The sequence below is a fragment of the Lucilia sericata genome, unplaced genomic scaffold (genome assembly GCF_015586225.1).
Source record: "Lucilia sericata isolate MDLA Ls3-8-SP2 unplaced genomic scaffold, ASM1558622v1 Contig000064F_arrow, whole genome shotgun sequence".
In the NCBI taxonomy this organism is placed as follows: Eukaryota; Metazoa; Arthropoda; class Insecta; order Diptera; family Calliphoridae; genus Lucilia; species Lucilia sericata.
This window is the reverse complement of record NW_023994099.1, coordinates 416,935-433,710: the sequence shown is the minus strand read 5'-3', so window position 1 is coordinate 433,710 and position 16,776 is coordinate 416,935. Positions and strand designations below refer to the sequence as shown.

The 16,776-nt window shown below is 29.3% G+C and overlaps 1 protein-coding gene across 2 annotated transcripts; it reads right to left on the bottom strand.

Moving 5' to 3' along the window:
* Positions 1-4,856: 4,856 nt before the first annotated feature.
* Positions 4,857-16,150, bottom strand: LOC119616278 (protein midgut expression 1). Of its 2 annotated transcripts, none has more exons than XM_037972619.1 (3): positions 15,940-16,150; positions 5,524-5,714; positions 4,857-5,464 (listed from the first exon to the last, which is right to left on the bottom strand). In XM_037972619.1, exons 1-3 carry the CDS (start codon positions 15,972-15,974, stop codon positions 5,457-5,459), a joined length of 234 nt encoding a protein of 77 aa, XP_037828547.1. In that variant the 5' UTR covers positions 15,975-16,150; the 3' UTR covers positions 4,857-5,456. The 2 variants fall into 2 exon arrangements, with proteins under 2 accessions (XP_037828547.1, XP_037828548.1); XM_037972620.1 differs by having other exon boundaries at positions 4,857-5,456.
* Positions 16,151-16,776: the final 626 nt, after the last annotated feature.

Below are 16,776 nucleotides of genomic sequence, written 5' to 3'. Positions count from 1 at the left end.
TTTTAGCTGGTGCCATTTAGTTTTTTATAATATTGCACCAAGAAAAGTGAAATTCAAATGTGTGTCTGTGTCATGAAACAAAGAAATATAGATAATTCATTGCGCAGGTCCGTTATTTTTGTTTGTTAATCAGCTGTTTTTGTGTGACGTCACTGTAGTAGAAAATTTGGTTGTGTATTTTGTATTTTGTGATTTATTAAAAACAATTTAAAGTTTAAAACAAAAATTAATAAAAATTAAGTGTGCTGTTGTAAACTGCAATAAAAGCAATGAGGGAAAAGCTTCTTTTTGCAGTTTTTTCCGTTTTCCAGCTAATGTAACGCTTCGAAAGAAGTGTATTAGCTTTTGCGGCCGGAAGAAGTTAAATCCAGACACTTCTTTTGTTTAAACAACATTAAATTTATTGATGACGCGGTTCTCTCAGATGAACGAGAAATTGACGATTTACCTTACGATGGTCTGGAGAACTTCGCTGGCTATATATGCCACAAATTGAAAGACGCGGTTCCAGATATTGCCGAGCATAAAAATACAGACGCTCTTTCCTTTACATGGGTAGACCATCTCAGTGAAGGTGGATTGTCTAAGCCAACACCAGAAATGATGACATATATGAAAGGACTAGAATCCGTTTTCAATTCAGTTAATGAAAACGATTTATTAATAACAAATAATTTCTTAAAAATTCATTTGCAACGAGCACAACACATAAAGTGCAGTGAAAAAATTAAAAAATTATTCTTCTGTGCCAGAATGTATTTAAAAATAAGAATTTTAAATCGGGAAATGCAAAAATATGAAAGTAAAGTTATTGCGAAATCTAACAATATTTTCATTAAAATATAAATGTAGACAAAATTTCCCCATATTAAATACAAGTGTTCGTATGATTGTGTTTTGTTTATTTACTACTGTGACGTACATGCGCAGAACAATAAAATTTTGAGAACGTGAATGCGCTATCTTGTATTCTATATTTCATGTGTCTATGTAAGGACACTAAAAAAAATTTCCAACTTTTCTACGCTGATAAAGGGTCTCGACCGAGAACATGTATCTTATGTCACAAGAACTTATGTTTACTCCTCTCAACAGGATTATCCACATCGGATGCAACGGTGCTGAAACAAGGTCGAGGCAATATATACCTTGCATCTGTTTACCTGCCTTTCGATTCTCCGACACTACCACCAACGTCGGAGCTGATGAAACTGGTTGAAGAGGCACAAAGGAAAAATAAGAAAATTGTAAACGAAATTCAGGATTGGAGAGTTTCGGACGAGCACTCCTTTTCTGTCCATTGATACATAAGATTCAAAATACTACGGCCGCCACCAAAGCCGATAAAGTTTCGGAATAACTCTAAAACTAATTGGAAAATGTTCGGTTCCTTACTAAAACACCGTTTATGTCAGGACACTTATCAATGTCGAAATAAAGAGGACATAGACGCCAAAGTAGAAATGCTCACAAGTGCCCTGGTTGAATCGTTCGAGGACAGCTGCCCTCTGCGAGAGCGGAAATCTACCCAGGAGAAATCCTGGGTAACTGGGGAGATCTTGGAATATTGAAACGGTGGGTAGAACTACAAAGATCATATGGGGTGACCCTGATGAGAACAAGACGAGAAATCTCCTCAAAATGAGCAAGTCTGAAGTTAGTATGATGGTACGTATTCTGAGTGGACACACAGGATTACGAGCACATCTATACAAAATTGGCCGTGCGGATTCAGACGAATATAGAGCATGTGGAGAGGACAGTGAAACTCTGGAGCACTTTCTTTGCCACTGTCAAGCATTCGTCGAAGTTAGATCCAAGTACCTTGGAAGTGATGTTATTCCGGAAATAACATTCCTGACTAACACTGATTGGAAAATTCTTAGGTGTATATTTTCGGATTTGATGTACTATACATCCTCCTGTCAACCTAACCTAACATGTGTGTCTTTTTCGTCTTTAAATATAAAATAAAATAAGACTCTAAAGTACTTGGGCCAAAATAGATTCTGCAACAGAGTCAGAGGCAAAGTATGATGACATAGCTCCATAATTGGTCCTACTCTGCTGACTTAAAAATGCCACAATGTCAATGAAATTTAACATAAACAAGTTTTATGGTAACAAAAATCATTCAGAAAATTACTTTAACGTTCATATCTTGTGTAAAAATGCCAGTATAACGATGGAATTTTACGTAATCATGTTTCATATTAACACACATCTATCTACCAACTTTTATGAGGATTGAACCATAATTGACCCTACCTACATACAAGCTCCCCTTCCGAAAATAACTTTAAAATTATAGTACAGCATTGAAATATGACATAATAGAGTTTTATAAAAGTTTTTTAGGAAACGAAACCTATCTAAATATTGAAAAAATCTTATTCTTAAGTTAAAAAAATATTTTTTTTTATCGCATCCCATTATGGGACTATAAAACCCTTAAAGGGAATTGTCTAAGCATTCTTTTGAGGAAAAAATTGAGTTTTTTATTTTTTTTTGTTTTGGACAATTTTGTTCTGACAATTTTTGCAAGGACCAATATGTGAAAACTTACATTTGAAAAAAACACTGCATGACCCTGACTCCGGCAGTTCTCGATTTTTTGAGTTGGGTAACTTGACATGAAAGTGCCCATATATGAAAGAGTCGCGCTACTGAATAAAATCTATTCCTGGGCGAGAAGGAAGTAAAGTACTTATTAGTACTTTACATAAATTAAGAATTTATGCCACAAATTATACTTTTTGTTTGTTCCAAAATATGAATCCAAAACATATTATTATTAAACATACACTGTCCTAATTTAATAATATTTTTTAAGAGATAACTGTTTAGTACCTTTTATACCTACTTTAAAATGTACTTTATGAATTTTATAAAATATTAAACCTATAAATATGAATTTGAATATGCAGAGTCCTGACTGAAAAATAATCTGTAAGTGGGGACTCTTTGGCACTTTTTCATTCTCCAAATTAAATGAGAATTTATAGAGGGTGATTTTTAATATTGAATATAAAATTTAACACGCAGGGACTGAAAGGAACTTTTTGGTACTTTTTCGTCCATCATATTATACTTTTTGAATTTTTATAATATTGAACACATAAACAATGTTTATTAAACATACATTTTTTCATTGAATGAAAATCAGTAAGAGGTATTTTACAGTGCTTTTTCCTTCTTCAAATATTACTTTCGAAAAGTAAACAAAATTTTGGATGCTCTTATTTTTAGTTAGTTAGACTAAACTATTCAATAAAATTTCAATGCGAACGCCTGGATAATTTAGGTGTTCTATGGTACTTTTTCAAGATCTGAACCATTTGACTAAAAAACTAAGGGATTTAGAATAGTTTCCATAAGTTTAACAAAAGTGTCAAATATGTGTGCAATTATCATTCCAATAATCTCTTAAGTAAGAGGGAATAGCTGGAAAATTTGTAATCGTTGCTTAACTCTCTGAGCCGAAACAAAATCGTATAGAATTTGTACTCAGAATAATTTAATAAACGTATGGAAAGAAAAAGGAAACGAAATAAAACAATGGATTAGGTTTTTTCTGTTTTGTTTATTAAACTATTTGGACAGTGGATTCTTAACAATATGAATATGAGAAGTTGGACTGTATGGTTAGCTTGGAGGTAGAATTTGATCTCGCACAAATAAGCATTTATGACATTTACGAACTATGACATTTCTTTTAGAACATTATGACAAGTAATTGTATACTGCAACACGTAGCAATCAGCATTTGCATATATTAGAAGGAATTAGGGTTTGCATGAAGTAAGGAATATTAACGAAAGTAAGGAAAAAATGCTACATGTTGTTTTTGCCGTAAACAAAAGTTACTAAAAATCTTAAAAGAGAATGATTAAACAAATTAAGGTACTTTGGGAAATGTTCTAATAAAACCATTAAATTAAATATATTCGTATTTACTTAAATATGAGTATTTATCTTCATTAGATAACTTAAATCTTATTTTTGGATATAGTCAGTCAATATACTTAGTAGTCAAAATTCCAATTTCAAAATTTGTTTAAATAAATTTTAAAATTTGTATAAGATCTCCATGTGACTCATGGACAATAAAGGAATAAAACAGTAAAAAATTAGGTCAATGTGTCTCACATATTAACGGTACCTGCGACTCGAATTTTGAGGATTTTCCGAAAAAAATTCGAAATAAGTTGATCTGATCGGTGTTATATCATTAAATCTAGATATTTCGGGAAATTATCGTATGTCGAGATAAATGGTTTTGTCCACAGAAATACATATGTATATTAAATATTCTAATAACTGATGTAGAGTATCATATGGTCGTGCATGACCGACTATACTATACATTTCTCGAAATCCGCCGAGTTAAATCGCAGGTACAGCTAAACTGTGAGAAGAATTGATCTTATTTTTTACCGGTTAATTCCCTTATCTAATGTCTATAATTCCCAAGAGATCTCCTAAAAATTTTAAAACTTGTTTAATAAAGTTTTTAAAAAACTGTAATTGGAGTTTTCAAACAGCCGCTGAAAAAAATCTAACTTTTTTGACCATAGCTGAGAAGAAGTTTGCGTTATCATCTTACATATAAGGACAAAAACTAATAGTCGAGTAATTATTGATATATACAAAGAACAATTCTAGATGACGGACCAAATTTGTTTTCCTCATACAAACTTGGAGCACTCTAATGTATATATATGACAATTTTCAAATCAGCTTCGACTTGAACAACGTCTACCGGCTATATTGAGAGGACTAAAGAAAACACAGTGCATGTGATGATTCTCGATAGGAATTTAAAATAATTCTTGTAAATATGTGCGAATACAACATTTACATATTTTTTTGTATTTAAATTTATTAAATATTTATAATAAATATAAGTTACAGTAAAAATTCATACATATAATAATAGTAACTGAGAAACTTATTCAAATGCATGCAAAACAAACTTACATACATTTTAACATTGTACATTCATACATATTATATATAATACATACATAAAATAAATGTATGCACATATTTTATTAAAAATTGTACATTTTTTTTGTTTTGTCTTCTTCTAAAATTAATAAGTTAATTATTAATTTACAGGTCCACTATTTTGATTTGACTTTTTGTATTAAGACAATGGCATTATTATTGGAGAAAGATTGTTTTGTTGTGAATCTTGTTATATTCAATGCATAAATATAAGTTAGTTGTAATTTTTATGATTATTAGGAGGATTTAGTTTTCATTAGATAAATTTCAATATTATAAAATATTTAAGTCTTAAAAATTAAATACACATTACATAGGCATATAAATATTATAATAAATACATTTAGGTATATATAGGTGAAAAATTATGATGGAGATTCGTTACACGTTCATTTTGCAAAACTAAAATGAACTTTTTTTTAGGAATAGTTATTTCATTTAATCATTTAATCATCTGAAAAGAAAAAAAATATTAATTAATAATAGTTTTTTTGCGCTTGCAACAACACATACTTAGAATTTTTGAAGCTTTATCGAAGTTATCCGACAAGGCATTCTTGAATTTATCCACAGAATTTTGAACATCATCACTGTGGTCACCATCGTGATAATAAACAAAGTATACCACAATACCAACGATTATAATGATAACCAGGAACGCACTAATAATAGACATTAAAACTCCGACTGCACAATTGAGACAACTGGAATTAGACAGAAATAAACAAAATATTAAATTATTACATAATATTAAATTATTTTAATACTTCAGAAAAATTAGTACAAAAAAAAAACAATATAACAATCTACGCAACTTTAAATAGCTAAATTACAAGTTATTAAGGAGCCTCTTCTTACGGTCATAATTAATGTGGTAAAAAATCAAATTTCGTCTTGGTTGAAATTCATTTTTAGAAGCACATAATTAATTGGTTTTCCATTGCAATGATATTTTCGAATCTTAATATTTTTATTCTGATAAAAAACTATATGTCCATTTTCAATTAGCTATCTAAAATTCCGCAGAAAAAATCCTTATTTTATTTGCTTTTTGATAGCAGATCCTAACTAAACGCATTTGTTATTAATATGTACTTAACTTTTCATAATATTCTTTTAATTAAAATTATTCGAATTTATAGCCACATCAATATCGGAAGAAAAGCTAGTCTCTTGAATTCGAATCAAATTTGGTTTACCGACCTCGAAAACTTTCGTTTGAATGTAGGAATAATAACGAATAGAAATTGAAAGTGTCCGAACGTATAATTTTCCCAAATATTGATTAAAGATAACGTAATCTTAATATTTAAATATGGGCAATATCGGTCTACAATTTCCCCTGGCCTCCATAGAAGACCTCCGGAATATTGCTTAAATACTCATATGTAAATATATTAATTTTGCGCAAGATAGTTTTATGCGTCCAGAATTTATATCGGTCGATATATGTCATTACAAGCCCAAATATATCCCCGCCTTTCCATATAAATGTCCGTAGTTTATCCCACACTTCCATTCAAAAATTATAAAATTATGATAAAAAGTTCGGTCCACAATTGACCCATATTCCTAAAATCATTCTGATATTTATATTGATGTCAAAATACAAGGTTGGCAGCCGATACCGTTTAAATACCGTTTAAAATGGAATAACGGTATTGATATCGATACCGAAATTATTTTATTGGTATAAATACCGATATTCAATTACCGTTTACCCTTATACTGGTAGAATACTGTTATCATAACGTTAGCAATACCGGTATTATACCAGTTTCAATACCGATATCTTGCATCTATTAGCATTAAAGTTATCTAAAGTGGTAGAAGTTGGATATTTATATATTTTTTTAAAAATTGCAATCATTACAATGCAATGTAATAAAAAAGTACTGGTCATTACCAAAACATGAACAAATTTGTATATGTCTATTGTTTATCTGCGAAAATTGAGACTACTCGGCACACGCGTGTAAAGAAAGATTAGGACTGGTCCAAAACTAATCCAAATATATGAATTTAACATTGTGATGTCCTAGGTGAGGACCACGTAACCTTTCTATGCATTACATTAGACTAATCCCAAAACTACTCTCTTGCTAAAATGATTTGATCAGCCCTATTGTCCTATCATGTAGTCCAACAATGTTTACAGGGAAGTAGTTTTAGTATTACCTAAATCTTAAATTAATAAAAAAGAAAATGTCCACCCACAAATGTATACAATATGTTTTCTGCGGCCGTTTTAAGATGATCTGCAAAACGTTACAAGGCCCAAATGGAGGAGCCTCCAGAAATTTCTGTTGGTGTTATTTGCTGTATTTAATGAGGATCGGTTCGGATCGGTTCATTGACAGTACCCTAATAATACTTTTAAACAATATTAAAAGTAATCACTCTATAAAATTCTGTAGACCTCGGTCCATAATAGTAACTATTTATTTATACAGTATTTATAGTAAACAATTTTATTGACTTTTCCAAATTCTGTGATAATAGTTCTATTGTTGAACCCACTCTTGCATGTTTTCTTTTAACTTTAAATTAGTTTTAATACAATTTTTATTTATTATATACCGATATAATTTAAATACCGTTATCGATACTGAAATAATAAAAAAATTAATACCTATACCGTTGTTCGTTTCGCTTGCCAATCTTGTCAAAATATGATAACGGAATACCACAAGTCTATATATGGGCCTCTTTCTGAAATTTACAAATATATGATAATATTTTACTTGTTGTCTCTACAGCTTCTAACTTTATTACAACGCAACAAGTATTTGTAGAATGTGTGTTGATTGCAATAAGTGCAATAGAGGGCACAGTGACTAAGAATTAAAGGCCTATAGACATGTTCCATGTTGAACAGGATAATACGTGTAAATTCATATTGCCTAGATTGATTGGTCAATCTATTGGAATTTTAAATTATCAATGCACTAATGCATATTGGCAGTATATCGATTTATATAACTGTTATTGCATTTTACATAAAAGCAATATATTGTTTATTTCATAAAATGTTCAATACGAAAGCAAAATTGCATTACTAATTCACGACTTCAGAAGTCGTGAATTTGGAATCATAAAAAAGGACATCACTCCTATAACAAGCCTGTGTTAAAATATTTGCTTCTGCAGCTTTTTATAGTACTTCCATGGAGTAAATCCTACTTCATTTTTGCTTCTTTGGAAGTTATTTTTTTTTTGCGGGAGTTCGACTCTCCTTACACAATTTCACTCGAAGTTGTTAAACTATAATTTGTTTACTTTCGATTAGAACACTTAAGAAAACTGAAGTTCGATATCATTAAACAAGCTATTAATCTATTTTTAAAGTTATTACATTTATGTGTATAAAAATACATATATGTATACTGTATGTATGAATATTTATAGAACAATACGCGTAGATATATAAAACAGTACATAAAAATGTATGTATATATGTATGTAATTCTACTGAAACTATTAATTTTTCTCTTCGTAATGTATTTGACACACAAAACTTTTAATCTTATAAGATGATGTCATGATAATAGAAAAGAATATTTATGAATAAAATGGGGAGGAATTTTCAAATTGGATAAATATAAATAAAAAAATTATACCAAACAAATAATGCGTCATTACTTAAAAGACATGACTGAATGTCTGGCGGGCTATTCGATAATAAATAGTCGCCGCCACAAGCAGCACTAACATACAGGAAATATCATATACTTCCTGTTTTTTCATCTATGTCGCATCTAAATATCTCTGGAGTAGGGGTGAGCGAATACCAGGACGAAACAAACAATTTATAACAATTAGTGGGGTATCAGGATTATAATATATGTATATACATAGATACTTTCATACATACATATGTACATACATTTAAAAAATTGCGTATAATACGGTCTCGCCTGACTGGAGACACTGAGAACGACACAAAAGCAGTCTTAATCATTTTATGAAAACATTCCATTCTATTTTGAATTATTTCATGAGAGCTGTACATTATTATCCTTTCTTGCATGTCAATATGAAAATGTACATTGGCGCCAAAAGAAAAAAAGTTTTGTAAATAAAATAATATAAAAAAAAACAACAACTAACATTAAATAATAAAAACCCTTAAAATGTAAATAAACTATTCGGCAGCTGTTTACTACATTAAACTATATGTAGTATGAATACTAGGGAGGCCCAGTTGGAATGGAGGGAAATTATATGGTGCTGATGTTCCCGAAAAAGAATACAACATTCTTCTTTATTTTAATTCCTTTCAGTGGAATTTTGTGAACAGTAAACATAAACATTATAACTTTTCCTTACCAAATCAAATGTGTTATAATTAAAAATATATCTTATATGTATGTAAAAAGGAACAAATATAGTGATTGGGACAGCTGATCCTGATAACACCAACAAACAAATTGTTAACCCAGAGACCAAAGTATATTTTTCTAGAGAATTTATCAAATCTGAAACCGGATCTAGCCCCAAAATGTATTCATCACATCAGGTTTTCTAAACCTTAATTCTTAGTTTCTGAATTATGCTTTGTTGATGACATCATATTTTAACAAATGATCCTATATATGTATACCAACAGATCTTTTAAGAATCAAACATTTTCAAAACAATAATTTCACAGACCAACAAAACTTTAAGAAATACAAAACCCAGAGACCAATGTGTACTTTTCTAGAGGATTGAGCTGCTGTGAATCCGAATCTGGCATTAGAATTAATCCATCCAGACATCGTGTCATAAAGTTTGAAAAAAACGTTCTTGGCCATATTTGAGGGGTGTGTTGTACTTCGCATAAAATCAAAAAGCGAACGTTTTATAAGAACAATGCTGTGAAAACTTCGAACGTTTTGCTTTCATTGAACAGCTCAAAGATACCTTTATTTATAAAAATTGTTATGTCATCTCAAAGCCCAATCTGCCGACTTTAAAATAAAAATTTAAGCTCTGTAATATTTTTTCCTTTTTCAAGAAAACCTAAATGGATTATAATTGTGTTTTAATGTACATTTTGCACAGATTATTAAATTTATAAATTTTATGAAGAAATTTTGAAATAAGTGTTAGTTTAATAATCTGTTAGAATTTGGTATGGAAAATTAAAAATATATCTTAAAAAAGTTATAATTATTGTGACCAACCTCAATTCTCTATTTAGAACTATGTGGTATGCTAATTTGTGGGTTTGTATTTAGCAAGTATGTACATACATTTGTACATATGTATGTATATTCCCATATCCATAGCTATGAATAGTTTTTGTTTATAGTTTTGTTGTGGCTTTTATATTTGAATAACAATAGAGCGACTGTGCCGCAACAATTGAGGTCTCAACTTTCACTTGAAACATTCCTTTTTCTATGATTCATTCGTTGGGAAGTCCTTTAAGTGCAGTTTGTTGTTTGTTGAAAACGTTATGATGCATGCAGTTGATTGCTGTAAATTGTTATACTGGTGACCCAAATTTATGATGATTACTTTTACTTGTCATAGAAGTAAAATATTGAAAAATAATGTCACTACAGTGTCTCTCAATTATAGCAATTTAAAAATATACCAGTGATTACCAAGATTATTTAGCTTTGTTATACATATTAAAAGATATTCCAAAACTTTTTTAAGCAAGCTTATCACAGTTCAACATTATCGTCAGTGATTCGTCACAAGACATATTCAATTTGCAGATGAAAATGTATACATATATATGTACATTAGGGTGTCCCGTTGACCACTTTTTAGGAGGAATTTTGTGGACCAAAAATATTCTACATTAAAATTATTTTTGCCGTAATCAGCAGAAAATTACGGAATTTTTGAGACCCATTTTGAAAAAATCGACATTTTATTTTTCAAAAATTATACTGAGGTTAGGATTTTCAATCGCTGGTAGGGAACTGAAAAAAATTACTCTTTTATTTTTCTCGTGTTCAGTACATTAATGAGCATCGATTGATAGGTATTCCTACATGAAATTCTTAAAAAAGCCGGCCCAGCTCATGAGCGGCCATTGAAAGACTCAAAATAATTTGGGAACCATCATAAAACAAAAAGTTTTTTTGAAACTGGGTAAAATTTTGAATTGATCACATAAACTCGTGTCCATCATAGGATATTTTCTTGACAACTGTCAAAATATTTTGGGTAACACCATATGATATAACGATTATTTTGAGGAGCGGAACTCAAGCATCATTATTTGTGAGTCTGTCTAATATACATACATACGTAGCGATAACAGAAAATGCAATGAGTCTGTTTCGAAACGACACACAGTGGTCCAAATGCTCAATCTAGCCGAACAAATCTCATAACTCGCGTTTGCAAAGCCGTATCGAAATAAAATTTTGCATGTTTATAGACTACACCAATATAAACCGTTACAATTAAGTCAGATAAATCCCCATTTAAAATTCTAACTGAATTAAGATATTGATCAAAACTTTCAGACCCGTGCATAATTTAATATTTTTTCTAAAACAAACATTTTTATGAAAAATAGAAACAGCAATTTTTACTCATACCTTAATTACACCAACATTTTTTCATTTTACTTTTCATATTATTTTTTTACAACTAGATTTTTGTATCCGGCGTTGCTCGGGGTTTTAAGTGGTTTAGAAATATAAAAATTTCGTTGACTTAAATAACATAACATAGCATTTACGAAATAAAAAAATTTTACTCATTTTACCTCTCACTAAGAAATTAATTCACAAATTTTTTTGCCAATTTATAAAGCTAAAAGAATCCAAATTTATAATTCTAATACATCTAGTTAGGTAAAACTATAGTATACATATTTAACTTAGGAGAAAGAATAATTCTAGACTTAAAGCATAAAGTGCTAATTTTCCCTAACTTCTTCGTGTTTAAATACATGGTGAAGGTCTCCTTATGAAGAAAGTCCTTGCAATTTCTTTGTGATCTTATAAAGCTATAAAAGAAATTTCATTGAAATTTCACAGTACCAAAACTACTACTCATACCCTCCTTCTCCATTGAATTATTCAAATTTAGGTATTTTGTTTAATATATTTTGTATCATTTCACAAATCGATGTTGTAGAACATTTATTAAGAAAAACACGTCAGAGAGGAACCTTTCCCTCTTCAATGATGTTTTGCAAAAACATTTTTGAAAAACACATTTCTTGACCGATTACGGAAAAATATTAATAAAAAATATATACATATTTCTCAAATTTCATAAAAGTACAAAAAATGTAGCAAAGGAACACATAATTAGCCGTTTTTGCCCGTTTATTTTGAATTTCTTTTTCCTGTTTTTCCCTCTAGGGGTGGACATTCGAATACACATACATATCTCTTAAACTAAAAACTCATCGTCTAAAATATTTTTACTCTAGAATGAAAAAAAATCAGACTTAAAACATAGATGTACAAATTTTTTCTGTTTTTTTTCGCCTTTTCTCATATTTCGAAACGGAACTTTGCTACATAATACATATTTCAGACACTTTAAAAGCTTAATGAGAAAGCTTAATTGCTGAAGTTATATAGCAATGCTTGCGTAGCTATTCTAAGAAAACAAAATTTTGCGTTATGGGCTATGGACACTTGACAACATATTACCATACAAAAAAATAGATTTCGAAATATGTATTTGAAAAATGACTTTTGTCCGGCTAGATTGAGATTTTGGACAACAGCGCGACGTAATAAACCCATCACTTCTTTTTGCTGTTTATTCTATTAACTAAAAGTTAAATATTTTATATCTGCTGAAAAAAGTGAATAACAGTAAATTTAGATTTATTGTAGCGTTTTTAAAAAAGTTTCTTAAAGAAATAATACACCACGAGTTTTATAATAATTCATAAAATAAAAACAACTATTATTAAAGATAAACTGCCTTATTCAAAAACGATTATTAATATTACCAATGGTTTACTACTAGGGATGCCAATCCCGAAAATCCCGGGATTTTTCGGGATTAGAAAATCCTGAATCCCGGGATTTGCAAAATAAATCCCGGGATTTTTTCGGGATTAGGATATCCATGGATTTGTTACTAAATTTTTTTTTTTGAGCCATAATTTCATTCAATTCGCTTAAAAATTACGATCTTAGTTTATTTTTGACTTATGCAGAACAAAATTCAGCACAGCTAATCTTGTACATTTTGAACTTTTTATTTTTTATAGTGGTATGATACCATATATAGTACATACAAATTTATTTTTTCATACACATTCTTTGTCTATAGTAGACTCAAATTTGGACCAAAATTAACACAAGAAATCCTAAAAGGACCTCTTCTGAAAATCAATTTGATGCCAATATTAATATCAATACATTACAAACAGCTATTTGATGAAATTCACTTTTAAAGTAGAATCGATTTGAATCTACAAAAATAATTCAAAAATTGTGTAATATTCAATTTCTGTGACTTTTCATACAAATTATCATATTTTTTTAAATTGAGTCTCTTAAATGGAAAATATTTTGTTGTCTGCGTATTATTTTGCAAGAAAGTAATAAACCATTCCTCGATCGAAATTCATCATACCTTTTCAAATCGATTGATTTCAAATCGTTCGAATTCCATCACATACCGGAATATTTATTTTATTTCGGCACAGTCAAATATAAAATTTATTTTTTAAATGATATCTAAATTGATATCTAAATGATATCTAAATAAAATTGTTCTGAATGTAGATAACATTTTCCAAAGAAAAGGTTCATTTATGATCTAAATTGATATTCGAAGGATTGAACGTTGTATTTATTATACCCTACACCACTACAGTTGGGAGGCATACAAATATTGGTCCTACACCCACCTTAAAGAATACCGATCGACTCAGAATCACTTTCTGAGTTTGCCGTCGTTTGACCGTAGCCCCCATACGAACCCTTAAACGTCCAAAGATTTACTTATAACCATTAGTATCGCGATGACATTCAGCATAACTAACCTTTATATAAAATTATCTTCCCAATTTTTTGAGGATCGGCCCATATTTGACCCTAGCTCCCACATAAAGCCTCTTTTAGAAATTTAGTTTTTCATCAATAAATTGCTTAAATACAATTAAGCAATTGGAATTAAGGTAAAATTCAAAAATTTTTTTTATGAAAAATAAATAATTTTTAAAATATATAAATGGTCTAGGGTATCATATAGTCGGCCATAGCCGACTATACTTTCCTACTTGTTTTTATTTAGGAAGTATGTATGTAGTTACCAAATTTCTGAAATTATGATATTCTAAATGTTTTTATTCAAGAATTGGAATTAATTGGATTGCTTTAATTTAAATTTATCTTCTGTCGATTAATTTCCACAAGATTATACAATTTTCTTCACAAACATGAAGATTTAAGATTTTCGTGTATAAAATAATTAAATTTATGTAATCCCGAAATATCCCGGGATCGCGGGATTGCAATATTCAAAATCCCGAATCCCGGGATTTGTAAAAGCCAGTCCCGTTTGGCATCCCTATTTACTACACACCTTTTCCATATAAAAACTGATTTTAATAACCAATGTTTATTTAATAATTGTTTTTGGATAAGACAGCTAGAATATAAGAATTGGATTGCTCTTTTATGTGAACAAATTTGGGAAATGATTTTTATTTTAAATTTGCATAAATTTCTGAAGTCTTAACAATAACTATAAACTTACATTGAAATGTAATGAGTTAAAACGTTAATAAAACCACTTTTCACTACTTTCATATGCATTGGTTTTTGAACTCATTATTTTACACGGCAATGACCTTGGGAAGAAATTACTTACCACGATCGCTTATAAATAGAGAGTTAAAAAGTTGTTTTATTTGGCAAAAATCAAAATAAGTACTTACATCTATGATTACACCGTCCAACAAAAAAGAAAAAAATCGTTAGACATGAACCGGATGATATACGTCTAAAATCATAAATTTAACGGAGAAAAACTGCGTTTTTGGTTTATCATTTCGTGATCCCATGTCCTTTAAAAAGACTTCAAAATTTTAGAGAAGTACATTTTTCAAAAAAATATTTTAAAATACTTCTACTGCAAAAAAAATTACCAAATTTGATTTTAATAGAACAAGGAGAGTTTTGACATATTTTGTATTATTTTTATTTCATACTATCAGGGTAAAAAGGTGTCAAAAATGTATTTTAAAATTTTTATCCTTTAATATCTATTTAGGTTTTCAATTCTATTCGTGTCTAATTTTGAGTGTCGTACGGTGTTATATGCAAGTCGTTATTAGCAAGTCATGTTAGCAAGTCTTAATTATCCTTTTAACTCATTACTTATTAATGTAAGTTTTTGCTGGGTTATTGATTTCGGTTTGAAACAACACTTTGTTCAAATAAAATTTGTTTGAGTAAAAACCTAAAATTTAACGGTTTAATTTGTATCTCTAAAGAATAAGAAAAATTAAAAATTTTACGTTATGCTTAATCAAGCACAAGTGGGTATAATTTTTAAGCAGCCCTAGTAAAATATACACTTATGTATCACATTTAAAACAGACTTAAACAATATTTGCACTTAGTATCGCAGCGTTTAGGTAGACAGATGATATAAATTTCCATTTTTGTGCAAAATTTACTTTTCAAATAAAAATATTAATCCAAACATACCTACTATATATGTATGTACCTACACCTAAACACAAATAAAATTACACAGCATCATAATAAATATAGAAAAAATATGTGTAGATGCAAGTGGCGAGGAAATTGTGTTGAAAGAGGAACATTGAAAACAATTAAATAAACTTCATCTATTATTTACTCTATTTAAGTAAAATACTTGTTTACATTTTGATAAAAAATGTTAAATGAATAAATATACATTTTATTAAAATTAAAATAAATAAAACACAAGATTAAAAGAAAAATATTAAAATAGTAAAAATACACTTACCAGCAGGCAACATTTCCGGCCAAACACTTGCACATTTTGTAAGAATTTGTTTGTCTGCTTTCTTTTTAAAAGGTGTTTGACTTTTTTATTAAATTGTTTTTTTGTATGCAAGCGTTTTTTGCAGAAAATAAAACTCTATTGAATTAAAAGAAATTAGACCTCAAAATTTAACCAACCGCCACTTACTGCGTACCAAACGCTACTGAGTGTCGACAAAGGCACGCTGAGTAAGGTTGAGTTGTTTTGGAAACAAATACAGAATGAACAAAAACATAAATATTTTGTTTGTGTAAAGTGACATGTTACTTTCAAATATGTCTACTGTCAAATCGTATTTACAGGGTAATTCAAATAATTTTTATTTTAGTACTTAGCTGCACAGTGAATGGAAATACATAATCGAAAGTCTAATTAATTAAAACATACACAATAGTTGTGTTTTGTTGCTATCAATGAGTGTTAACGCTTAAAGTTAGCAACAAAACGAACATTACCTGACTTGGCATCACTCCACAGAAGAAATCTGCTAAATCTTGAAATTATGTACAATTTCTTGAAAAGGTTTTTTTATTTGGTAATTTTCTTTGATTTAAATTTTATTTTAAAATATTTTTTTATTGTTTGACATAAACACATTAATATTTGTATTTTTATTTTTGAATTGGTAGCACTTTTATCAACGTTAAAATTAACTTGTATAATTTTACACGTTAACTCCTAACGTTTATAAATTTTAAATTTATATGAAATTGCCTTTGAACGTTAGCAACAAAACACAACTAATATAAAAAGAACAGTTTATGTACAATGTTTAACAAATTAAAAATTAGTAAATAC